This window comes from Macrotis lagotis, chromosome 3 (assembly GCF_037893015.1).
Source record: "Macrotis lagotis isolate mMagLag1 chromosome 3, bilby.v1.9.chrom.fasta, whole genome shotgun sequence".
Classification (NCBI taxonomy): domain Eukaryota; kingdom Metazoa; phylum Chordata; class Mammalia; order Peramelemorphia; family Peramelidae; genus Macrotis; species Macrotis lagotis.
Window position 1 is genome coordinate 109,406,512 of NC_133660.1, and position 27,388 is coordinate 109,433,899.

General features: G+C 32.6%; 1 protein-coding gene across 1 annotated transcript in view; it reads right to left on the bottom strand.

Annotated features, from left to right (window-relative positions):
• Positions 1-27,388, bottom strand: part of GLRB (glycine receptor beta) — a 101,233-nt gene that overhangs the window by 57,803 nt on the left and 16,042 nt on the right. The window contains exons 2-3 of the mRNA XM_074227428.1: positions 14,694-14,800; positions 11,803-11,870 (exon numbers count right to left, since the gene is read on the bottom strand). Coding sequence (XP_074083529.1) covers positions 11,803-11,870; positions 14,694-14,800 — 175 coding nt within the window. The remainder of the gene's footprint in view (positions 1-11,802; positions 11,871-14,693; positions 14,801-27,388) is intronic.

Here is a 27,388-nt window from a genome sequence, read left to right on the forward strand (position 1 = left end):
CTGATCAATCAGTTAGTGTTTCTATGTTCATTTGATTGTACACGGATATTTGGAGGGAGTGGAACACCTCTTTTTCTTCGGTTTCAGGAAATTTTACCTGTTAACTCCCAACTTGGAAAATCTCTAATCTGCCCTCCAATTAGAAATTAGTTTACCTAACCTTACATTTGGATTGTTTTCTTTTAGTTTGTTGGACTTATTTTATTAATTATTTTGATGTATAAAAATCTGTCACCCCCCACTGTATTTGGGGTCCAGTGCCAAAACTCAGGAAGGCACCTGGTCCCAATTAGTTATGCAATTGGAAAGCATTGCTAACTAAATCAAGATGCTCAGAAGCTCAAAACTTTGGTTCTTCAGTCATTTCATCTTGCACCCACCACATAATGGACCAAATCACTGACATTTGAAAAGAAATTGCATGAGTCTATGATCATAGAGTTACCAATTCAGAGATGAAAGGACCTTTAGAAAGTATTTAATCTAACCTCCTCATGTTAAAGCTGAGACGCTGGGAAATATTGTTATATAGAATTTTGGTATATGATATATATGAATTTCAATATTGCCTCATATATGTTAGTCGACAAGCATTTTTAATCACCTGCCTTGGATCATGTTAGCCCACTGTGCTAAACATTGAGGATATAAAGAAAGGCAAAAGGTAGCCCTGATTCTCAATGAGTAGTTCACAGAGCATTATGGAAGACAACATGCAAACAACCATGTAAAATTAAGATGCATACAATACAAATTTGAGATAATAGAGGGAAGCAATTTGGATTAAGGGGAGTCAAAAAAGGCTTCTTGTAGAAAATGGAAAACTGAAGTTGAAATATGAGGAGGGAGATTATTTCAGCCAGTGAAACTGTCTGGAGATGGATTATATTGGGTGAAGAAGAGTATGGATTTCATTTTCATAGTATCTTCCAGTACCATTGAGGGCAAGGGAGTAGAAATTTAATGTGTAAGAACAATTGAAAAAGTAGAAGTGTACTAGGTTGTAACATTACTGGGGACAAGTCACTTAATATCTTTCATTCTCATTATTTTCCTCTATAAAAATAATCATAACAGCACAGACCTCATTGTTGTGAGGAAAGGGGAGGTAAAGAGATAGGCACGCACTTAGCACCAGTAATATAAAATGAAGCACTTTACAATATTCTCTCATTTGATCCTTACAACTCTGGGAGTAGATGCCATTATGATTCTCATTTGAAGAAACTGAAGAAAACAAATTAGGTGACTTGCTCAAGGTCACTCAATGAATAAATGTTAGACTAGATTTTAACCCAGAACTTCCTGACTATAAGCCTGATGCTCCTTATCAGCCAAGAATCAAATGAGATAACATATGAAAAGTACTCTGCAAAATTAAAGCACTCTGCAAATGCCATTTATCATGGAAAGACTTGACCAATGTCACAAAGAGCCAGCATTTGAATCTAGAACCTCTGGCTCTAAGTTTAGCACTCTCTTCACCTTATCAAGTTACTTTGACTATTATTGATCATGAGATGACAGACTGACTGAAAGACATCTTAGGGAGCATCTAGTTTATCCTCTTCATTTTACAGATTAGGACACAAAAGCCCAGAAATGCTGCGGTCTTACTGGCAATAAGAATTTCTATCTATGTGGTTCATTTCAAAATCACTAGGTTAAAATTTGTACAATTTATTCCCACATTTGATCTGGCTGTCCACCTCTGGTATCCTTTGCCTCCTCTTCTCAGCTTAGTGATCTTTCTGACTTCTTTAAGTGCCAACTAAAATTTATCTTCTATAGGAAGCCTTCCCTGATCTCTCATTCCTAGTACTGCCCTTCCTCTTAATTGCTCCCTATCTATCCTATATATATAGCTTAATAGCATATATTTTGTTTCCATGTTTTCCCACCCCACCCATTAGATTATAAACTCCTTGAGAGAAGAGACTGTTATTTTTTTTTTACTATTTTTGTATCCCCAGGGCTTAGCATAGGACCTGGTCCATAATAGGCACTTAATAAATATTTATTGACTGACTGACCTACAGGCTAAAGCTGAAAAAGCTACCATGTTTATTCAATACCTCATTATTGTTTATCACACATCAAACCAGTTTGTCTGCCTTTCTCTTTCACAATAATACAAGATTAAGTCACCTTGTGGGAAACTGGTCTGCATCGCAGCCTTAGTATGTTTCCCAAACTATGTTCTCTGCTTTCAGCTGTCCCATTCTGCAACAGCTGTTTAAGCCTTTCCCTTAATTAATATCATTCTCCATGTGTTTAGGTCAGAGTACTGTTCCAGTGACCACCACTTCAATCTGAGTGGGTTGGCTGCTTCCCAAGCCTCCTTGTTAGGGACCATGTCCTGCTATTTAATGAAGCTAGAAAGAAAGAAAAGCATGTGTATGTGTGATTCTGTTTTAAGACAATTTCTGTAAATATATCATAATTCTTTATTCCTTAACCTACTATGTTTTAGAGCAGAAAAGTATTTCTTATAAGACAAATATCACTTGGAATGCTATAATTTAAACACATATTTGTGATTAAATATTTAAAAAGATACAATATATTTATGTGTTTGGTTCATGTTTTTATGAGTACATTGGAAGCACTCTGTAAAAGTATGAATTTTTATGGTATCCATTAGTAGAGCTCTCTTTGAACACGGTTCCTAAATTTTCAGAGCTTCTAGATTTTTTCCATTGAACAGTATAGAAGTGCCCTTTCAATAATGACTTATTTTTTCAGTGGAAATTACTTAACTGTGTTTTAATTAGTTGGTGACAAATGGGGTTCATTACTAATTTCTAATAATACACTATTACTCATTATCTGGATAATGAATGTTTTCCAATATTCTGCAATCCAACATCCAAATCATATACTCTCTTTAGGTCAATAAACCAAACATTGTACAATTAGAAATAACCCAGGGTTACTTTTCATTGGGATTTTTTGAAGATGGATATCTGCTATACCAAACAAAAGCAGTAAAAACTAGGGTTACTTGTCACTTAGCCTGTGAGGTACACATACCATCTCAGTTAATGATTTACTGGCCTTAAGTTATAAACAGTCACAACAACAAACCCCAACCTGTTCCAATCTAAAAGGATCTCATAGTTCTCATAGCATCTGGCTGCATCACAATTAAAGGTCTGTCAGCAGCATTGTTATATACATTATTATCAATCTCGTTTCAGAAGGATTTAAAATTTAGCTGTTGGCTAAGCTTAGTAATTTAATGAAGGGATTGAAATGCAACAAAATGTCAGTACTAAGCTCTTAGGTCATGCTTTAATTGTGTTTTGCAAGAATAAATTAAAAAAAAAACTTTTATTTGGAAAATATTTCTTATGGCACTACATCTAGTTTCTCCAAATAGTTGACTTTTATAGTTCAGGAGAATGGAGAGAGGAGACACAATTTAGGTGATTGCCCTGATCTATCTTCACCTGCCAGCATTTTTAAAAAAAATTTATATACAGTGGTTAAGCTGGACCCAAATTATTTCAGTTAAATAAAGCCCTGTAAATTGAAGGTGGTTGTACCAAAGCTAGCAGCACCTACACAGTTACCCCATTTATTTCATACTCCTTTAGTTATATTCTCAACCCTACTGGATGATATCACTGAAATAGCAAGTGAAAAGGTAAATTAATAGTGAGATCATATAGCAAGGGTGGGGAAAGGTAAGAAGAAAGATTTCAATGTAAAACCTTGAAGACTTAGAAGGGCTTAAAAAATATCCATTAAATAGAATGGAAGTAGAATGGATAAAATTGGGTGTTTTTGATTAATAAAAATATACATTAGTCCTTTAAGTTTCTCCTTAATAAAAATAATGATTAGCTCTAGTGAGACCCATTTAACAGAATCCCTAAATGAAAAACAGATTGACTGGGGAAGTTGAAAAAAATGTTATAGGAAATTACATGTGTGAGCAGAAACCTCTTAGAAACTTCTAGAAAGAGAAAAAGGTTAAGGAATAAGCAAAAATGTTTATTTCAAATAATGGATATTTTTTAAAAATTCTATGGATACAATAGGGCGTGACTAAGTTACTTCCTTAAATAAAGCTCCAATATGCTTCAATAGACCAAAATCAAAGAGGTGAACTGATATGAGAAAAATTACAATTTGTGAAATGTAGGTTTCATTTTTTTTATCCTATGCAGTACTGATGCACTGATTAAAGAGGGGGTAAAATTGCTACCACAATGTATTATTTGGTTAATTGTCCTCCCCATTCTGCTCTTTACTAAATCACAAAATCTGACCAAATTTCTCACCCTCAGTCCTCGCCTACTATAGTCTCAACAAACACAATTCAATACCTATCATGCCACTGTGTTATTATAGAGTGAACAAACAAACTTTAGCTTCTTCCATCTGATTTAGCCCAACACACAAAACCCTGATGCTCAGGACATTCTTTAGCTGCACAAGACCTTTCAACATGTGCCTTTTAGATAAATCTAGTTTATTCCCATACATTCACACACTCAGTTCCAACTACATTAAACTATTAAACCTTTTCCTATACATAACATCCCATTTTCCTTCTGTCCACTCTAGGCATTTTTCAGATCAACTTCCTCATAAGGACAAGTGGCATCCATTGGTTCATTGAAAATACAGAAAACAGCTGATTGGCAAAATATGCTCAAAATCTAAATCCTAGGAAACTGAACTTCTTCCTTACCATACTTTGTCTATTTACTCCACTAATACAGATGCATTAGTGAGCAATATTCTCCCCAATTTCTCTAAAAACTCAGATTAGGAAAGTCCTTCAAATAACCAATATTTTCTATCTAAAATAATAAATATCTATTTTTCAAAATTCTCAGTTAAAATTTTTTCAGCCACAATATACTAAACATGTTTACCTAAACTATTGAATATCCAGGATTTTGGACTATGAGTATACATAGGACTTTAAGCATGGGTGGTTTAAGCAGCAAGTCTACTTCCCTTTCCTAGGTTCTCCCATTTGTGTCTCTATGGGCCATTCCTATTTGAGCTTTTTTTGTTAATGTCAGCTGGTTTCCACATGGCAACAGTTAGCTCTCTGCTTCACCTTCAGTTTCCATACTTCATCTCCTAGAATAAGTAATCACTTATGTCATATGATGGACTGAAAAGACTACTTCACCTGAAGGCAGAAGGCCTGGGCTAACATCACAATTGAGTTACTTATGCATATATGACCTCAGTCCAATCACTACTAAGGACTTGAGTGCCTTCATTTAGAAAATGATGCTTTCTGAGGTTCTTTCTATCTCTAAAAGTATGTCCCTGTGACTACTTAACATAGTTATTAGTAGGAATAATTGGATATTAGAAAATACCAAGCCCTGGTGAGAAAGCACCTGAATTTTGAGTTTCCTCTTGTTTTAACAAGATGATAGGGTTTAAGAAGTGATTTTACTCTATACAAATTCACATATAAAGTCACTAGAGGTGGCCAAATTGATGGAGCAGACACCTTGGAGAAAAGAAAGCCTAAATTCAAATCTGGTCTTACATATTTTCCTCATAGGTGATCCTGGAAAATCATTTAAACTCTACATACCTTAAATTCCTCAACTGTAAAAATGAGGATCATAGTAATGCCTACCTCTAGATAGGCATTACTATGATCCTCATTTTTACAGTGTGCCTGGAACATAGTAACTGATGAATAAAAGTTTATCTCATTACTTCCACTATATTACTAATGGATTCATATAATTCAATTAAATTCATTCAACATTTATTAAGTATCTATTGTATACTAGGTTAAGCTTAGCTATACCAACATACAAGAAAAAGTCCCTGCAGCCAATATTCTATTTGGTCAATATAATAAAAGGGAAAATTATTAATTCGTAATATCCATATTAAGTTACTTCAAGAGGAAGAAGTGGGGAAAGGGCAGAACAGGAAAGGTTTCATGAAGGAAGTTGAACCGCTTCAAAGGAAGCTATCAATTTTGCAAGGCAGAGATGAGGATAAATTGCATTCCAGATATAGAGATAACCTGGTACAGGAAGTTAGGAAATGAAATCTTATGTAAAGAGAAAGGATAGAGTCCAGTGTAGCTGGATCATATTCTTCTTGATATCATTGGGGATTTTCTTGGAAAACATACTAAAAGATACTAAAATCATTTGTCATTTCTTCTTCCAGATCATTTTGTAGATGAGAAATCAAGGCAAACAGTGTTAAGTGACTTGCCTACAACTAAGAAGTGTCTGAGGTCAGCTTTGAATTCATGAAGATGAATCTTTCTGATTTCAAGTCTAGTGCTCTATCCACCATGCCATTTAACTGCCCATCTTGTGTATGGTTTTTATTGCAAGCTGATGAGCTGGTAATGATTCATTAAATATATCTAGAGAAGGAGGAACAGGGTGAGGAAGTAGACTGATGGGGTGAAATCTATTTATAAATGGAATAAAGAAGGTCTCATTTCATGTAGTGAGAGTATAGAGTTAGTCATTATATGACAATAGCATAACATTACTATATAAATTATAAATAAACAATTTAAATCTCTAGACATAATTGTCAGTTTAGGTAAATGGAGTTTTTTCTTAATATTTAACTCTTCTCACTTTAGAGAATTTTCCATAAAAATAAAATCATAAAAACTAGGATATTTAATTTTAATTTAGGTCATCAGATGATTTTCTTTGGGTTGTCAATGCTATCATTTGTTTTCATGATGAATTCTACAATTTTCCTAAACAATGAAAATTGGAAGTATTTATTTTTATGATAACTACATGCCTACATGCCTTCTGACATTCCTATCTAATAAGCAACAATGTCTCAGGGCATTTATCTTTGAGAAAACTGAATAAATCCATAAAACATCATGAGAAGGGAAATATCTGGGGCATATTGTTCATCTTTTCAAAATTTACTTCTTATGCTTTGTTGAATTATGCTTTTCCCATGTCTCAATTCTATGCATTTGTGGTCCGTTCAGATGTATTAAACACACACACACACACACACACATAAATATCTTCAAAACAAATGTTTTATATACCCAAAGTAGTATATAAAATTCCACTTAATGAACAGTTATATTCAAGAACTTAGTGTTCAGAAGGTACCAAAAAAAGTGATATTTCAAAAATATTTTATGAGTCAATCACAAATGATTTAAGAGCTAAGTGTCAGATAAAAGTTCTAAGTGTGAACTTAGAAAGATTGGTAAAAAATAGCTGTTAACATTCTAATGAGGAAGATGATTTAAAGAGAAAAACCAAACAAACAAAAAGCTCACCATGATATATATACACTAATAGTATTGGAAATGGAGAGCTAGAAAAAGGACTCTTGTAGAAAGTGGGAGATGAGATGAAATGCAAAAGGAGGAGCTAGATTTTAACTCTCAAAACATTTACATCAATGTAAAGTGAAAAAAGAGCTGCAAGTTACCTAGTTATTTTGGACATTTCAGACAGCCAATCTGAAAAATCCAACTTTTATAACATAGTTATAACATATTAATATGTTAATAACATATTAATGGCACATCAAAATTTTTTTATTTCACAATATAAACACATATTCTAAAAATTCCTATAACACATTTACCTATATCACACAGTTAGATATTTAGCACTTTTTGTGCCAAGTTGGTGAAAACTGGACTTTCTTTGTATTATCTTTGCTCTTGGCAAGTTGTCTTACACATCATTATCATTATTTGTGCACATAATTTATTCAGCCAACCATTGATGAACATATGAGAAAGGAAAAGACACATTTTCAAAAACGGGATTCTATGTCTTACCATATATATACACAGAAACACATATGACAAAAACATAATAGAGAATTCAAGAATCCACCCTGACTATTGTTATTGCCTTTAAGAATTTCTTTGTTTCAATGAAGCAAAGAACCATCTTTAAGTGTTTCTTCAATATATATTTTCTTTTTAAGAGATTCTTTGATAGGAAAAATAGAATTGTTTGACAAAGTTCTGTTTATTAATATCATTAGGCATAAAGGGAGAGAGATGTATCTTTGCCAAAGGTATTTGATACTATCATATAGAATGTCTAATTTTTATTTAGGTTTTTTTCAGACATTTCTGACTCTTCATGACCTAATTTGGGATTTTCTAGGCAAAGATACTGGAGTTGTTTGCCATTTCCTTCTCTAGCTCATTTTATAGATAAATAAACTGAGGTTAAGTGACTTATCCAGTATTACACAGCCAGTAAAAATGTGAGATCAGATCTGAACTAAGGAAGATGAATCTTCTTGATTCCAGGTCTGGGAACTCTATCCTTTGTGCCTCCTAACTGCCCTCAGGATGTCCAGGATAGAGTTCAAATGGAAGAGAAATTCCTTACATATGATGAAGTCCTGAAGCTCCTGTTTATAGATGGCAAAGTACTTCTTCAATGGAAAACATTATCAGGAAAAAAAGTTAAACCAAAATATTCAATTAAGAAAAAACAGGTTGGTGGAGAACGACTATCTCATTATGATGTGCATTTAATCGATCATTACCTAAATCTTGGACTCTGGTAATGGATAATAAAATGAATAAAGAAACAAAGAGGGTTAAATTAGATTTTGGGAAACTGATGCTACCAATTAATTATTGCTGCTGAATCATTTTTCTGACATGTTCAACAATTCATATCTTCATTTGAAATTTTCTTGACAAAGACACTGGAGTGATTGGTCATTTCCTTCTCCAGTTTTGCTCAATTTATAAATGTGAAAACTGAGGCAAACTGTGTTAAGTAACTTGTCAAACATCACACAGTTATTTGACCTTGGATGGATTTGAACTCAGGTCTTCCTGACTCCAGCCATGGTATTGCATTTCATATACCACCTAGCTACTCCTTCAATTAATTATATGTTTCTAAATCACTCCAGGGTTAATAATAACCCCACACATCTCTGAAACAAAAAATCACCAATATGCTTCTGGTGACAATAATATGGATACAAATCATAAAGCACTTAGTCCCTAGCACATTGTAGATTCTATATAATATTTATTCTATTCCCTTTCCTCATTTTCTCTCCATCTGCAAAGAAGCAAATCTGTATCTCATTCAAAGGGCACAAATTGACTCATACTAGCAATGACAAACCAAGACAAAAACTCTGCATAAAAGATACCCTCAAATAAATTATAATCAGAAAAAAGTGAAACTCATCATGGATCAGAGCAAAGAATAAGAGAAAAGTAATTCGCATAGTGTTTGGTATCCACAAAATACTGAGGCCTAGAAAAAGGTTCCAAAATTTCTAGGTGAGGACTCTTGGCCAGGATTTTACATTTAATTTTTGTTGATAAGAATGAGAAATCATGGATAGATTATAAGATTCTTTATAATGATAACTATCTTTGAAAGACTCATGAATTCTGATCAATACAATAACCAACCATGATTCCAAATATCAAATTAAAATGTATACATATGGACACACACACACACACACACACACACACACACACATATATATATATATATATGTAAGTATCTGTATATGACTTTGACGATATATGTACACACTAAACATAATATGTGTGTACATATAAATATAGATACTTATATAATTACCTATATATTTGCACAAGTTCATACAAGAATATGTTTTGCTAAATTGGTGTCTTATTTGCAAGAATTTCCTTTATTTTATCTTTGTCATTAAGAGTGATAGGAGGGGTTTGGCTAGGTGGCATAGAGGATAGAGCACTGGCCCTGGAGTCAGGAGTACCTGAGTTCAAGTCTGGCCTCAGACACTTAATAATAACCTAGCTGTGTGATCTTGGGCAAGCCACTTAACCCCACTTGCCTTTCAAAAACCTAAAAAAAACCCAACAAAGAATAATAGGAGGCAGAGAAAATGAATTCTCATTAATTAGAAAAAATGAATTAGATTAAAATTAAACTATCTGGGGAAACAAGGTATTTGCTATATGAAATGTTAAGTAAAACTTTAAGAATTATATGTAAAATACTAGATATGGTTCAAAAATAATACAAATTCCAAGTGTCAAATGAATTTCAAAAGCAATACTAGTTATGAATTTACATTAGAGTTGAAGATGAAAAGGTTTTATAGAAGAGGCAAATTTCCAAATACGTTGTGAGGAATGGGTAGAATCTTAATATGAAGAGATGTGGAGAAAGAATTACAAATGGGAGGAACAATGTTTGGAAAGATACACAGTGAGATTTTAAATTGTATAAATTAGGGGACAATGAGTAGAATGAGTCTTTCAGAATAAAGGATTTGAAGGAGATATGTTTGAAAGATTTAAAAAATGGAATTCCTAAGAATTATAAGGAATTCTCTTTATGTCCTCAATTCTAAACACTTCTTTTCTCCAGGGCAATACAATAAAACTCCGTCTAAATGAGAACTGAGATACTGACAGACATTCATTGGATTCTGATGAGGTATTACCAACCCTGACACCTGAAGATACAAAAGAATCTTCATGGAAGAAATATCAAATATAAATCAAAATTCTAGACTCAAATTAGAATAAGGAGTTGGATTTAGAGGGTCAACAATAGTGTTAGAAAATCCTGGATTCAAATTTTGACTTTAACATGATAACAGTATAACTGAGGGCAAACCACTTAAAATCTTGGTGCCCAGACAACTTGTTAAGACTATGTTACTGAACTTTTACCTATATGAGTAGATGGCATTTATATATAAAGAATTTTCCATACAAATAAAATCAACACTCCCTTCCTCCAGAAAACAAAACAACAACCAATATGATAGGGTTATGCAGGATAAACTCCAACAGTGGAGATACTAGAGGTCAGAAGACCAACAAAAGTACTACAAAAAATACAACAGACTCATCAAATCTTTCATAGTTATATACTGGGTCTGACCAAACAAGTTTTCAATTAAGAAAGCATCACTTACCACTTCCACTGGTCTGTTCGGTGGTGTAGGCAAGTAGACTGCATCTTATTTCTGACCAAAAAGGTTACTCCAAAACTAAACAGCAGTGCGTATTCTATTTATGAGACTTTTAAAAGAGAATATACACTGGTGTTTAGTTTGGGAGTATCTTGGTCTGCCTTGTGGAATGGATATGAATTTTGGACTTGCTTCCAAAGTCTCCTTTAAAACCAATCTCTAGAAATGTTCACATACAGACCATGGCAATAATACCTGTCTTGACTTATTTGTTTTTTTGTTTGTTTGTTTTTATTTTCCCCTAGGTAAAGCAATGATATCATTAGGTTAGCAATGATTCCAAACACACCATTACCCTCTTCCTAGTCTTCAAATGACATATTCTATAATCTCCTTGTTTAAAATGCATTACTAGGCCTCTATAGTCTATGGAATATGATTTATGGCAGATATATAGATAGATAAACCTATCTATACATAACACAGAATTGTGACAAGTGTAGTTTCAGTATTCCCAGGGCATAGATTTTTTTCTTGATTGTGATCAGTTAGATATTCAGGTATGTTAATTCTTTCAAGCTACTAGAATATCATGTAGCATTATTGCTACATTTCATCTAGGAAGTAAATTAGACTGGGGAAAATGGAATTCTCTGTTCCATACAGATTGATAAAACCCTGAAAGCCTTTAAATATTTTATTCTAACGATAGATACCTATTCCATATATTATATATATGTATGTATACACTTCAAATAAGAATCTAACCTTTTCAAATTAAAACTTCATATGATCCTTCATTTAAAGCTTAACTGTACAAAATGAGGACAGATGAAAATATTTAGACTCATCTGGACATGAATATTCAAATTTTATTCTTACCATTGTTGTCTCTTGTATAGAACCAAAGCTGTTAATAAAAATATTGACCACCACATCAACTGGAATACCTATAAATACAAAGAGGAGTTTGTGTAAATAACAGGGTCAGAAATATCTTTCTTCTAAGCAACATGGATTTAACGTTCATTGTGGTTTTATAGAATCACTATAGTATGGTTTTTGAAATATTTTCTTCACTTCAGCAATTACTACTGACAATATATTGCCTAGTGTAATGCAATGAGCATTGCATTCAATGATGGGAGAATTGACTTTGAATCCTTCCTCCATCCCATGCTAGCCAAATTACCATGGGTATGATATTATCTCTTTGTCTCAGTTTCCTCTATTAGAAAATGGGGATTAAAAATCCCTGCAGCACATATATCAAAGTACTATGTGAAGATCAAATGATAAAATATGTATAAATTTCTCTACAGAACTTAAATTGTAAAAAAGGTTGATTATCCCATCCCCACCCTACCCCCAAAACTTTAGATAATATATGTATATATATATATATGTATGTATGTATGTATAGTATGTGTGTTGAATTTGCTACTCTGAAAGAATATTAAACACTGATGTTACTATTTACTATTAAGGATATATATTTGTATATTTATATACATACAAAATTCACGGAAGGATATATATATGGAAATATACAAACATATATATATATACAAATACATAAATATAGACAAAGATTTTTTTAAATGTGATTTTAAAAAAGTTTCCTCCTACAAAGGTATTCATGGTATTCATGTTCTTCATTAAAAGATTATCAAAATATAGTTTAATGGTTTGCATATTTCTATGAACATTTTCAATATTGGCATTTAACCATTTAAGGAAACTTAATTTAATGGGGAAAGAAGCAATGTCATTGTATTTGATGCTAATTATAAACCTTTGCTCTAAACTTTGACTAAATTTTTTTTTTAAATCAAACTTACATGAAATTCATACTGGAGCTGCTCACCTCACTTTCATGAGAGAAAAAAACACATTTACAGGAGGGCTTTTGCAATAATTCTGCAGTCCCCTTTCTTGTTGCTTTGTGGACTTCTGGTGGATTAGGGAGGGGGGTAATGGCAGAGTGGGGTGCAGAGCAAAGGGAAAATGTGCAGTTGCCCTTTTAACCACATAACCACCTACTGATGAAAAACAGGTGGTGAATGGGTTTATGGTGGACATGTGACAACCCAGGCCATGGCTGATGTTGAAAGTAACTGAATAGGCCCTGGTAATGAACAAAACCCCTTATTTTTACAACAGAGTTGTGTAACTTTAGTTGACTCGAAGCAGCTGCAGACTGTTTTTCCTCTGTAAAGGAAGAAAAAACCTTATGATGTTAATCTGATATATGTTCATACCTGTCCTTAACTGCACAACTGGGATTAGTGTTTTCCAGGGGAGCCTTTTCATATATTTCATTTCTAAATCATCAGAAATAAGGTCTGCACAATCTGCTCATGATTTTAATTTCATTTTATGACAAGTATGGTTTTAGTTCTCATAAGGTGTGGGATAGGATTTTCTTAGAAGAGAAGCAAATCTTAATTATAGAAAACTCATTCTATTTTATCCGCAAAGGTAGCACTTTTTGATTAAGCAGCTAGAAAGAAGAAATGGAGTTTTGTTTTCTCCTATAATTTCTATACAAATAAATATGTTTCATTAAATATATATGTATACACACACACACATATATGTGTGTTTGTGTGTGTGTGTGTGTGTGTGTGTGTGTGTATAGATAAACATATATATGCAGGCATCATGGTGGACCACTACACTTGTAGTCATGAAGACTTTTGTTTCAAACCCTAATCATAAATTGTACTACGTCTGTGACCCCTAAGCAAGTGTTTTAACTTCTTTGTCTATCAGGAAACTTTTGATAATCTCCAAACTCCCTTCTAGCTCTACATTTTTGATCTGTATTCTAAGTCATGGAGGAACTCTCACCTGTGCTGATGGAGGATTCCCTGTATTTACAAAAGGTGTTCTCATTTGAGATCTTTAACTGAAAAGTCATGATGTAATACAAATATTAATCTACTATATAAATGTGGTAATGATTTTATTCTCAGTTAATTGTATTTAAGCTGTAAAGAGGTCCAATAGAATAATTATAATTATCTCCAATGTCCATATATATATATGAATTATTTTAATAATATGTCATTTTACATTTTACAAATATGCAAATTTGACAAATAAAAATTCTAGAAAGATGTGGGCTATAATGAAGAAATGCTTTGTCAAAGAAAAATTTTAGAGGTTTTTCAAATGGTACATAACAAACTCAGTAACTACAATTCATTAACAGACATCACCTTTAAAGCAAAAGGACAAGATGAGTTATAATCAACTAGCATCCACGCAGTAATAATGTGAGATACTAACATTACGATTTTTCCCTTCAAGGATTTAGTAAGTATAAATTTAAAACAGGTTGTTCAACTTTTCTGCTAAAAACATTTTAATATGTTACTCCCCTTCCTCTTCTCCCCCCAAAATTAAAGACAATTAAAAAATTATCTCATATATTAGTGTGGTTTATTTTCATGCAGATTGCTTGCCACAGGACAATTTATATTCTCTGAAATAAAACTTTGAATTTAATATTATTAGCTTATAAACTAATCCTACTCCTCCAATACTAGCATTTTTTAAACTTTAGCAGCATCCACCTACTATGGGAGAAAAAAAAAACACAACATATAAGAGGGGATGATAGGACTTGCCAGTTTCAAATCATTGTGAATTATTTTCCATGCCCCTTTCCAAATGAGAAGATTTTTTATACAGATTTTTATATTGCATTTTTAAGAAGGCTTAAGTCTTAAGGTTCAAAGGATGAAGATACTTTCATAAAGACAAACCTTTGAAATTTGGTCTGATCCTGGGATCATAACTGACTAATAGTCTATTCAAGATATTGCTTGTGGAATTAGCTGGCACTCTGGCAAGGTCTTCAGCAGATTGCTGCCTGTAAAAGAAAAAGAAGGAAAAAGTTAGTATTACTATTGAAATAGCAAGCAATAGTATTAACACTAAGAAATAGCTTTCTAGGGGTAGCTAGGTGGCACAGTGGATAAAGCACCGGCCCTGGAGTCAGGAGTACCTGGGTTCAAATCCGGTCTCAGACACTTAATAATTACCTAGCTGTGTGGCCTTGGGTAAGCCACTTAACCCCATTTGCCTTTCAAAAAAAACCTAAAAAAAAAAAAAGAAATAGCTCTCTACCCATGCCAAAATGTTGATCTCAGCATAATCTGCAACCAATGTAGTTTTTCATTATACACTTTAGAGGGAATTAGATCTTATCAAGAGGATTTAGTAGAGCATAATAAATGCATCATCCAAGCAAAAATTCGAACACTTTTTAACTCGGGGGCCATCATCAATAAAAATCAATCAAAAATATTTACCAACTACCCCTTTTTCATTATTTCCCCAATTCCTATAGATCAATTTAAACCAAAATATTCATTTCTATTAAGAAGCTTGTAATCTAAAATATGAAACTACCCAAAAGACAAGACAAAGTCCAAGAACATACATGAATTAAAAAGGTGATTTGAAAAAATATTTAGCATTAACATCATACAAGGTAAGCATAAAAGTACATAGAAGAAGGCAGTAAAGTTAAGATGAAGAAGCTATAGCTCAATAATACCAATGCCTATACATGATCTTACTCCGAAGGAACATGTTCATTCCATTGTATTCATTTTTAAATGTTAGTGTTGAGGGGGCACATACTGTGAAGGAAACATTTAGTAAAATAATTTCCTCTACAATACAATTATTATCTTCATGGTACAAGTAAGAATTCCTGTCATATCTTCAATAGTACAGGAAGGCAGTTATGTTTAAATATGACTTTACATATTTAATATTTATATGACCCTGGACAAGGTATTTATCCTCTGTCTGCCTAGTTTCTTCATCCAAAAAGATGGGCCAAATAATAGAATATTATTCTCAAAGTTGTGAAGATAAAATAAGATATTATTCCTAAAGCACTTTGCAAACCTGCCATTACTGTATAAATGCTGGCTATTATTATTGCTATTTTCAAACTATTGTCCTTTCTTCTGACAACTTTAACTGAAAAAAGTTACTTAAAATCATTTAAAGATTCAAGAGATTATATGACTTTACTGAAGATTCTTCCATAGTAAGTTAAAAATACTTTACCTCCAGGTCTTGGGATTATGATTCACTATTTGACAAAATCTTGCATAATACTAGAAGGCAGCCTGTCATAATTTAGAGTGAGACTAACATCCCACACTCTATATACAAAAAGCTCCAAATAGATATGACTTAGGCATAAACTGTATCATCATAAACAAATCAGACGAGCAAGTAAGGATATTCCTTTAACAATTATAAGTAAGGGAAAACTTCATCACCAAAAAAAATGAGAGGAGTCCAGAAGAAAAATGAGCAATTTTGATAACATAAAATTGAAAAGTTTCTGTTCATATACATCAAATTAAATTAAAAGTTAATAGTTAATAGAAAAAAATTTTGTAGCAAGTTGTTCCAATAAAGACTACATATTCAAAATTTATAAGGAATGGATCTAAATATATGAAAGTGAAATCTAGTCCCCAATGGGTAAAAGGGCAAAAAAATTAACAAAAGTTGTCAAAAGTCATATGGAAAAATGTTCCAAATCACTGGCAGTAAGAGAAATGTAAATTAACAAAACGCTAAATTTCTACCTAAGCAGTACATGATTGAGAAAAATAACAAAAAAGGAAAACCGATGCTTTTGTTAAGGGACAGGATTAGGAAAACAAATACTATTGACATAACTGTGAGTTGTCCTTTTGCAGAGTAGCTTTTCAAAAAAATTATAAGCTATATTTGTCTTTTGACCCAGCAATATCAATTCTAGCTCTATAATACAAATAGGTCAAAGAAAGTAGAAAGATAGCCATATGAACAAAAATATTTACAGTAGTTTTGTATTGGGGTTGCAAAAAAACAACAGCTTGAAACTAGGAGACTATCTATTAATTAGATTATACCTGAACAAATTTTGGTATATAAATATTATGAAATATTTTTAACTATAAGAAATGACAAAATGGATGGTTTTAGAGAAAGGTGGGAAGACTATATGAACTGACAGTCATGGGAGCAGAACTTGAGTAACAATTCATGTTATAACAAGAATGTAGAAAAAATTTTTTGAAAGATTTAAGAACTTTGATAAATACCCAGAGGACTAATAATGAAATATGCTACGCACCTCCTGTCAGAGAAGTACTAGACTCAAGATTCAAAAGAAAATATACATTTCTCATGGAAATATGTTTTTCTTAACTATACATAATTGTTACAAAAACTTTAACTTTTGCTTTTGTTTTTATTTGTTTGTTTAACTTGTTGAAGGAGTGTTGGTAGAAAATATTAGCAATATAATTATTAATAAATAAAAGAATGGGGGAAGCACCAGCCCTGGAGTCAGGAGTACCTGAGTTCAAATCCAGCCTCAGACATTTAATAATTACCTAGTTGTATGGCCTTGGGCAAGCCGTTTAACCCCATTTGCCTTGCAAAAAAAACAAACAAAACAAAAGAAAAAAAAACAAAAACAAATAAATAAATAGATGAAAGAAAGAAAGAAAGAAAGAAAGAAAGAAAGAAAGAAAGAAAGAAAGAAAGAAAGAAAGAAAGAAAAGATCACTGAAACATTTTTGATATACAATAGAAATGCCTGGATCAGAAGAAACCATTCAAAAACAGTTTTAAAAATTACAGGTTGAATTGATTATATTTTTAATAAGAAAAACAAATTGCACGTAACATCAGTGAAGCTACATTCACAATCTTTTTTTTTTACATTGTACATTTTATGTGAGAATAATCGATTCTTATTCAGTGTTGTTAAGTTCAAGTCCTCAATATAAAAAGAAAAAAAAACAATCCATCTTATAGGTGTCACAGAACAATGTTAAACTTATTTTCCAGTTTTAAAAAAGGATCATTATCAAGTAATATTCAGTTGTTTGTTTGCTTGTTTTATAAATTTAGAAAATATTCTGAAAATACTTAAATATTCTGGGAAAACATATAAACTGAATTAACTCCTGGAAGTAGCCCCTTAAATTTCATCTACTCAATAAATTAATTTTCACTGGATCTAATTATAATCTGATTCAAATTAATGGGAGTGTACTAAGGGCAAGAAATTTTGCTAGTATATAACAACTGAATGAGATAAAAATCATTGCCCTAGGAAAGCTAAGGCTATCTACTAAGATAGGAAGATATGTACTAAGGAGATAAGATGGTTACAAGTAAGCAAAATACAAATTAAAACAGATAAGTGTACATCTGGTATAGTGGCTGGAGAGTGAGTTCTATAATCAGGTAGACCAAAGTTCATACCTGATGTATACTGATTATTTGACCATGAGCAAATTACATAACCCCTGAGTGACTCCACAGACTATCAAGGACAAATAAGAATATCTTATAAAATTAATTAGTAATCTTCATCAGGGAGGGGAATCTCCACCCCCAGAATTCTCCATATTTATGAAATCATAACCTCAGACCATGATCTTTGTGCCACCATCCCTCCTTACCTCCCCCTCCCCGCAACATGAATGGTTTAAAAAAAATTGAAGGGATAGATTTTTCCACTTGATTATCTGGGAAGGTTGCAAGGAAGAAGTGTTAAAAAAAAAAGTAGGACTTTTAGACTCAGTGAAGATATCAGCTAAGGGAAATTAATTTTAGGGAAAGTATCTAATGTGAACAAAAAAATCAGAAGTGGTACTTAATTAAAATTTAATATTTTTTATAAAACTACATTTTATTGAACTTTTGTTTTTACAATGCCTGTTTCCTATTATATCCTCCCCATAGAGCTGTCTCTTACGATAAAGAATTTTTTAAAGGGGGGAGTGGGGAGAGAAAAAGACAGAGGCAGAGAGAGCAAACTCAATAATACACTAAAAATATTTCAATGTATTTCAACTAAATGAATTTTATAACCACATGAATTAAAGAAATGCAGCTTTGATGAATACTATGGTGTGAGCTATGGTAGCCTAGGAAATAGTTCTCAAAAATAATTATTTTGAAAAAAATTTAAATTTGCTCTTCCTACATTTATCATTGTTGCCCTTTAGCCATCAACACTTTCCTTTTACTTCTCTCCAGAGCAAAAATCTGCACACAAGAAAGAATATCTACTTCCAGCAAATAAATTCAGAGTTTCTTGATAGATACTTCCCTCCATCAAAAAAAACCAAAAAAGAAAATTATTTCTGATTCTCATTTGAAATATACACACTCCAGTGCTGATATGGGATACATGTTGAATTCTAAAAGTCAGCATTCAAATAGACTCTAAAATGTATGGTCTGCAATAAAATTTCACATACATATCGTGTAAAAGGAAGAGTTTTTCTAGTGAATTTTCCAAACGCAATGTCTACCATATTCAGTATTGGAGAACATCTAATATGATTTCCATATAGTTATACACTGAAAACTTATTTATGAAGTACAATTTTATATAGGCCTTTTATTCTGAAGGGTTTCAAAACATTTGCACGTATTAAAATCTCCCATATTCCTAAAATATCTTTTCAAAGTAAGAAAATTGCAATTATTCTAATGAAAACTAGTTTATTGAGGGTATGTGACTATCACTAATTGATGAAATCCATGTTAAAAATAAAATCTATAATTGTTTTTTCACTTACAATGCAGACATAACTTTAATTATGAGAGTTTGTTTTCCTGACCATATAGAGAGTAGACTAGATTATCTTATATTATGTTATATTTATATTATATTATATATTATATTATGTGAGGTCTTTCCAAGACCTCATAATCAGGGATTCTTGGATCTTCTGAATTTCATACAATTACTCTATATTTAACTAAGCTATTTCAATAAATCTATTGATAATTTGATATATTATGCACTGTTATTAAAATTCGTGTACAAAAATAATAGGGTCTGAAACCTAGAAGAAAAACTCCTCCACAGACAAAAATAATCAATTAACTAGAAAAAGATATTTTTCTATTAAGAAAAAAAAGCAATCTTTGCATGTCTGAATCAGAGCTGTTGTCATTACTAATATGTAAAGTTATGTGTGGAATGCATATAGTTTTACAGCTATATGATGTAACACATTCCTCTACTACAGGAAAATTCATACTCAGGGAGGTAGATTTAAATTCTCACTTGACCATTAACTTGCAAAATCCATTCTTTGCTACCTTTTCTTTGGTTATTCTGTCACCCCCAAAAGTGGCTAAGTTCCATTTTAAAATGGAACATAGAAAACTATACATTCAATAATTAACTAAATTACATTACAGTTCTCTCTAGATAGGAATATTTTTTTCCTGAAAAGGATTTTTTTAATTAAGAATGTCCTTTGCAATTCTATCATAAAAATGAGAATAAACAGCCATCCTTCCTTCCAAAATGCAGACCAAATTCCATTCTGTGTCAATCTCATTGGTCTCCATATGGAGCATCGAAGGCCAACTAGGAAGTGCAGTGGATAAAGCACTGGTCTTGGGGTCAGGAAAACAGGAATTTGAAGTTAGCCTCAGACACTTGGCACCTTTGTGGCCCTGGGCAAGTCTCTGATTGCCTCCATCCAGGCCATTTCTAGTCATCCTGATTCACATCTGGCCATTAGATCCAAATAGCTCTGGAGGAGAAAGTAAGGCTGGTGACTTAGCATAGAAATCCCTTAACTCAAATCCAATTCATGTGCTTGTCATGACATCATGTCCCTGATGTCATGGTCTTCTTTGAGAATGAAAGACAAACATCATCATTATCATTGAGCATAGATAGGCTCAACTTGGGAAGGAAAGTAGGTCAATAAAGAAGCAAGAGATTTATTTATTATTAGTAGAATCTTTACAAAACAGGAGCTTCAATCAGTATTTTTTTATGAGGAGGCAATGTGCTCTTATTTAGTCATCACAAGAATTCTGGAAATTCTCTGAAAGAGAAAGAAGAGCAGAGGAAGAAAAATATATTCTAATTTTGGCATTACCTCCCTGATAGTATGGTATTCTTTGAAAATGAAGGAAAATATTATTAATGTCTTCATACTCACCATCATGTGCAACTATATGATTTAGCTGTAAATGGACTTGGAGTAACCAATGTGTCCATTATACTTTCTGACTATTATCTACCATAGTGATGAAGATGTTTGTTCCTTCACTTTTTGAGAAGGACTGTAACATCGGGAGGGTGGTACCAAGACATTCAGGTGAATTGGAATTGTATGAAGAGAATGCTGTGCTAAATCATCATACTACCATTCTCCTCTGGAGCCATCTGGATCCAGTGACCATATATGAATCAGGATGACTAAAGATGGCCATGGGTGCAGGGCAATCAATTTGCCCAAGGTCACACAACCAGTAATCAGATTTGAACACAGGTCCTCCTGACTTCAAGGCCAGCACTCTTAATCACTGTGCCATCCATCTATCAATGAATACTAACAAGGAAGCAATTTGTAAATAGAGGAAGAGGGAGAAAAACAGCCCAAGAAATAACAAGTTCTAGTTCATAATGGTTGTAATCCTAGAAGTTGTAAGTTACTTTCCTCACATGACCACATGATATTGCTCAACCCTAAATGCTTTTATATAAATACCAAATAAAATTTGATTTGTTGGAATCCTGAGAGGTGTTTGAGAAGAGAATACTCAGTATTTCACAAAGAATATTCTAAAAAGATCACATCTTTACAACTACACAATTGACTTACAGGTAGAGATCTTACCATGTTTACAGTTTGTTGATTATTAAAAAAAAAACCACACATTTGTTTTGAGTTGAATGTTGCCTTAAAGGTTCCATCTAACAGAGTATCTCCTATACATTAGTAGAAAAAATAAAAGATCCATAGAACCTTGGGTTTATAGGTAGAAGGCATCTTAGAGTCTACTGAAATCCTCATTTTACATGAGGAAACTGAGATTAACTATTTTTCTTAGGATTACAGAGTATCTGAGTCAAGATTTTAAACTATGTCTACTTGAATCCAAGTCCAATACCATACTCACAATGCCAAACTGCTTGCTTCATTTTTCAGATGTAATAATTAAGAACCAAGATGATTGGACCTTCTCATAACTAACACTGACTTAGGAATAAAACAAGAAAACATGTCCATCAAAGATGAACTAGTCACGGGGGACTTCTGGGGCAGAGCTAAGATGGTGACCCCAAGCTAACATGCTCCTGGATCCTTTCCCTACCAGAGGTAAATGAAGCCTCTACTTTGACAGAGCCCAGCAAGAAAAAGAGAAGATTCAAAGAAGTTTTCAACTGCAGACACCGTGGAGGATCTTCAGTGAAGGTCTGTTTCTTTGGGAGGGAAAGGGGAAATAAAGTCCAGAGGCTGGAGAGCAGGAGGCTCTTAACAACAGTGCATTTGAGGTCTGGACAGCATAATAATAACAGAGGTCCCAGCAGCTGGAAAGCAAGCCAGCAGGGAGGACTCCAGCTCCAAAAAACATCTGAATTCTGGGAACACAGGGGTAAAAGACAGGACTGGGTCTGATACAAACCACTTTTAAGTCAGAACCTGGACATAAAGGAGGAAAAAAACCAAACAAATCTCTGCAAAGACATGGCCTGGACTGCCTAGGTAACACCTTGGCCCAGGATCAGATCCCAGCCCCAGCAAAAAAGGAAAAAAAAAAAGATGAATCAATCACATAGTGAGAGCAGGGAAGAATTGCCATGTTGCTCATGTTCTCTGTACAAGGTAAAAAAAAAAGTAAGGAAAGTTTGAGACATTAATATTCATTAGAGTACCTTTTATATATATATATGCCTATGTGTTTGTATCATTCCTTGGGTGATTCCTTATGGATTCAAATTTAGGGGAAGAGGATAGGGTGAATTTTTAAGAATTTGGGGAGTTATTTATTTATAATTTATTACAACACATTGATAGCTAATACCATAGCATAGATTTTGGAAATTCATTATATGGATTCTGTATTTTTTTCATAAAACATAATATATACTCTCTTAAAATACTAGATTTAGTCATAAAACTTAATGGAATATTATATTTACATACTGAAAATTACATTGCAAAGCTTAGATTTTTGAGTCATCTTTCAAAAAGCTAAAATCATTTGCATTCAATAAATATCATTTATAATATATTAATGAATGTCTTATTTCTTAAAGTTTATTATAATTGTCTCCTACTATTAACAGATGGAATTGTGATGTGAAGAGATTTAAAGACAGATAGTGATGCTGCCTCTATCATTAGTGGGTCTTTAATTGGTTTACATTTATTTGAAAACTGTGGGTGTGCACTAGTATGTGTGGGGTGCTGCTTGTTATTTTAATAGCATTCAAGAAAGAAGATAAAGAACAGAATGTTCCACATCACTATTGAATTTCTCTTTCCATTTATACTTCAGGAATTGTTAGAGCCTGTTTGGAAATGTTTTCTTTTTATGCTTTGTCTACTTCATATGTATACTCTTACATCATCCATGGCTCAAAGGAGAAAACTGTCATGAACTAGAATCATCGACTAGAGGAAAAAAAACTGAATTATAGGCCTTAAATTTGACTATTCCAAAAATATTCAAAGGCTGTCTCTTGATCATTTTTATCTTTATGCCACAGAAGAAAATCTTCATTCCACAATTTCCACAATGATAATGTTTTATTTACTTACTGCTTTCTATAAGGAATTGTGAATGCTTTCTACTTTCATTATTCTTCATTGATTTTATGTTAAATTATACTTTTAGTTCATAATCAAATTAAATATAAACCAAACAATATGATTTCTTGTGAAGGCATTCTCTGTACTACCCAAAAGGCAAGATAAAGATTTGGAGCAGAAAACAAACCTTGGTTATAATCCTAACTCTAATTAGTAACCAGTCCAAAACTCAGTTTAAAAAGGAAAATGATAAGCTAGAGAAAATTCTGAAAGAAGCCAACAGGATGTAAGTGACCTTCAGTCTATTTTATATATAAACTAGTTGAAATGATTTGGTACATTTATTTGGAGGGAAAACAGCATTAGGAAGGACATGAAGAGTATATTCAAATATTTAAAGGGTTGCTATGAAGAAGGGTTTGGATTTTTGCCCTTTGTCCACTGAGGTCCTAATAATTAAAACTAAAGAAAAGTTAAATGGATATTTTCAATAAATAGTGCCCCCTCCTTAGAAATCTTCAAGCAGAAGCTGAATAATGACATCTCAGTTATATTATAATGGGAATTCCTTTCTTGTTAGAGATCAACTTGATAGTTCCTGATGTCATTCTCAAGTGAATATCTATGGCTCTATAGGACTTAACTGTCTTGCATGCCAGTTTTTTCATCTTTACAATTGGGTTAATGAAACTTGTACCTTTTTTCTTGCCACAGAAATTGTATAAAATCAAATGAAAGAATAAATGATAAAAAAACAGCATAAGATTTTCCAAAAAAAACAGAGACTGGGGGTCAGGAGTAAATAACTAACATTGTTGGTAGTTAATTCTATCTCCATCATCTCTCAAGATCTGTTTGCTTATCTCTAAATTTGTACTAGGGCACCTTCTAGAACATTCTATTACTCCATATAAACAATACAGAAGCAAAGTTATATAAATCAAAGGTACAGTTTTAGTTGAGTCAAAAGAGTTTAGTTCGAACTATGAAAGCCCATATCTATTTTCTTTAAGAAAAGTGAGTCCTTCTATTGCTTTACAATATGGTTGTGGGGGAGTTGTCAAAAGTCTGTTTGTTCATATATATCAGTCGAATTTATAACTAATTCCTTTAAGGATGAGATTTAAAATTAAATTATACCAAAAGTCAAATCTTAGAATTAAAACTATATAGGATTATTTATAAAATAGTTCTGTCAACAAAACACTATAAAGTAATAAGATCATTGCAAGTTTACTTGTATCAACTGTAAATTCATTTTAATTGACCTTTGTATGATTCTCTCCCATTGTTTTTGTTTATATGGAGTTGTTTAGTGCTTCAAATTGTAGGAAAAATATTTTTTTTCTACAGAAAAAAAATAACCAGTAAAAGATGTAAGGCATTGCCAATTTTACAAGTGAATAGGTTCATGCCTGGAAAAAAGTAAAAAAGTTTACTTGGATTTAAAAAAAAATTCATATATAAGTAAATAGTTTTCAAATGTTGCAGAAAATTAACTTTGGTTTAAATATAAAGGCTTAAATCACCTTGTAAAGGATATGCAATGTCTCTTTTGTATATGAACTGTCTTGTTGTTCAAATGATCAGAAAAACACTTTTGTTCATTAAAAAGTCATTAATGTAAATGTGAAGAACAAGTTTTTGGAGTCACAGTCCTGAAACTGGGGGAAGGGGGAATCCCTAAGGCTATCAAGAATATTAACCCTTTAGTTCATTTGTCTTTAACTGTTTTTAAGATATATAAAGCTAAAACTAACACAATGAAAAACCATGTTGTCTATAGATGAAGGAATGTACAGATATGAACTGTAGATTTCATAGGAAAAAATGATGCATTTTATTCATATAAATCCAGTCATTATAAGAGACACTGATTTAAGCTATTGAAAGCAGTGAGGAGTTTGGAGAAGGCTGGCTAGATTGGTCAAGGTCAGGATCAAAAGGGAAGACACAATAGGGAGTATTCAAAAAATAGTTCTGTTAATCTGAATAAAACCAGATAATACAGAAATGGCTGGTGGGTGAATAAATAAAAAAAAATTCATGGCTCTTCAAAATTACACAATTTTAAATGGAGACTCTCAAAAGTGTTTGATGCTCTCTTAAGTGTCAGAGGGAAAAGTAAAAAAGAGGAAAAGTTTTTCAACAACTTTACAACTGTAAGAAAGGATGCTGAGGTCTAATTTGACTGAGCAGATAGTGAATGATTCTTTGAGGTTTTTCTATATAAATCCAGTATAGTTTTATAGTTATCGAGTTTAAAGAGAAATTCTATCAAAATCAAGAGATAACATTTGCTTACTAACTTTTTAAGGGTGATTATTTACTGAAAAAGTTTCTGTGCAAGACAAGAGAAAATGTCTAGTAGGAGAGCAGTGAAGATCAGAAGAGAAGTGGTTTCATATAGTATTACAAATGTACCAATGACATAAAAAAAAGACCTGACATCAGGAAGACCTAAGTTCAAATCCAGCCTTAGCCACTTACTAATTCTGACCCTGGGCAAGTCATTTAACTCCTGTTTACCTTAGTTTCTTTATCTATAAAAAGAGGATAATAATAATAATAGCCACTATCTTGGTGGGTTGTTGTGAGGACCCAATGAGATAATAATTGAAAAATTATTATCATGGTGCTCTGTGTATAGGCACTATATAAGATAGAATATTATAATTTGTTATTATTGCTATTGTAGTTGTTATCAAAACCTTTAGTTCAGCATTATGAATTTACCCCAAATACCTGGACTTTCCTCAATTATGTGTTTTCTGCCATTTTTTTGTAAGTATGTGATCATTCCACTTCAACCCACCACCAATGTGATATTATTTCTTTACCTTTATAACTGTGATATTATTTCTTTTTCCTTATTGTTAAGTAGTTGTGGTCAGGAGTTAAATGTGTTATGATTTTGAGTATAAATGAAAATGTATCAGTAGGAGTTTAGTTGCTAAAGTTGCGAGTAAAAGAAATGGGTCTTCCTACGACCCTGGAAGAGTGAGCTTCGAGGCATGATAATTTCTCTTGCAAACTTTACCTGCTAATATGAGGGCAGGTTGAAAGAAGTAAACTGGTCCATGCTGATTAGGCATTTACACCTTTGTGAGAATAATGACATATTATCATATGGGCAAAGATAACTCACATACGCATTTACATTTTATATAGCTCCCCTACACACATGCACATAACATAATACACATACACGCAATTAAAATTGAATAGAAATTTTGTCAAAAATACTTTATCTACTTCCAGGTCATGTGAGCAACAGGATAGAGGACTAAACTTTTTCCATACTAAACCTCTCCAAAGCAGAAATTATGTACCAAAAATCTCAACTTTATCTATCTTTGTGATCTAAGATAATCAAGAATCCAAAACAAACAAAAAAAGGTTTTAAAAAAAACTTTTGGGGCAGCTAGGTGGCGCACTGGACAGAGCACCAGCCCTGGAGTCAGGAGTACCTGAATTCAAATTTGACTTCAGACAGTTAATAATTACCTAGCTTTGTGGCTTTGGGCAAGCTACTTAATCTCATTTGCCTTGCAAAATCCTAAACAAAACAAAACAAAACAAAGCAACACCTTTTCCCTTGCTATGTCATTAAAAATGCCAGCATATTTTGAACTCTAATTTTTAGAGAGTGTACAACAGTCAGAAGAAGGGAGTACAAAAGATTACCAGTCCGTTTCTTTTCAAAAGCAGCATCTATTAAAAGTGTTGTATAGGAAATGGTTTTACATACATGAATTCTACTCTCCTTCTTACAGCACATGTTGCAAAAGAGTTGTGTGCTGTTAGCTCAATTCCCGAGTATTTTATAGAAAGTTCATATTCTCTCA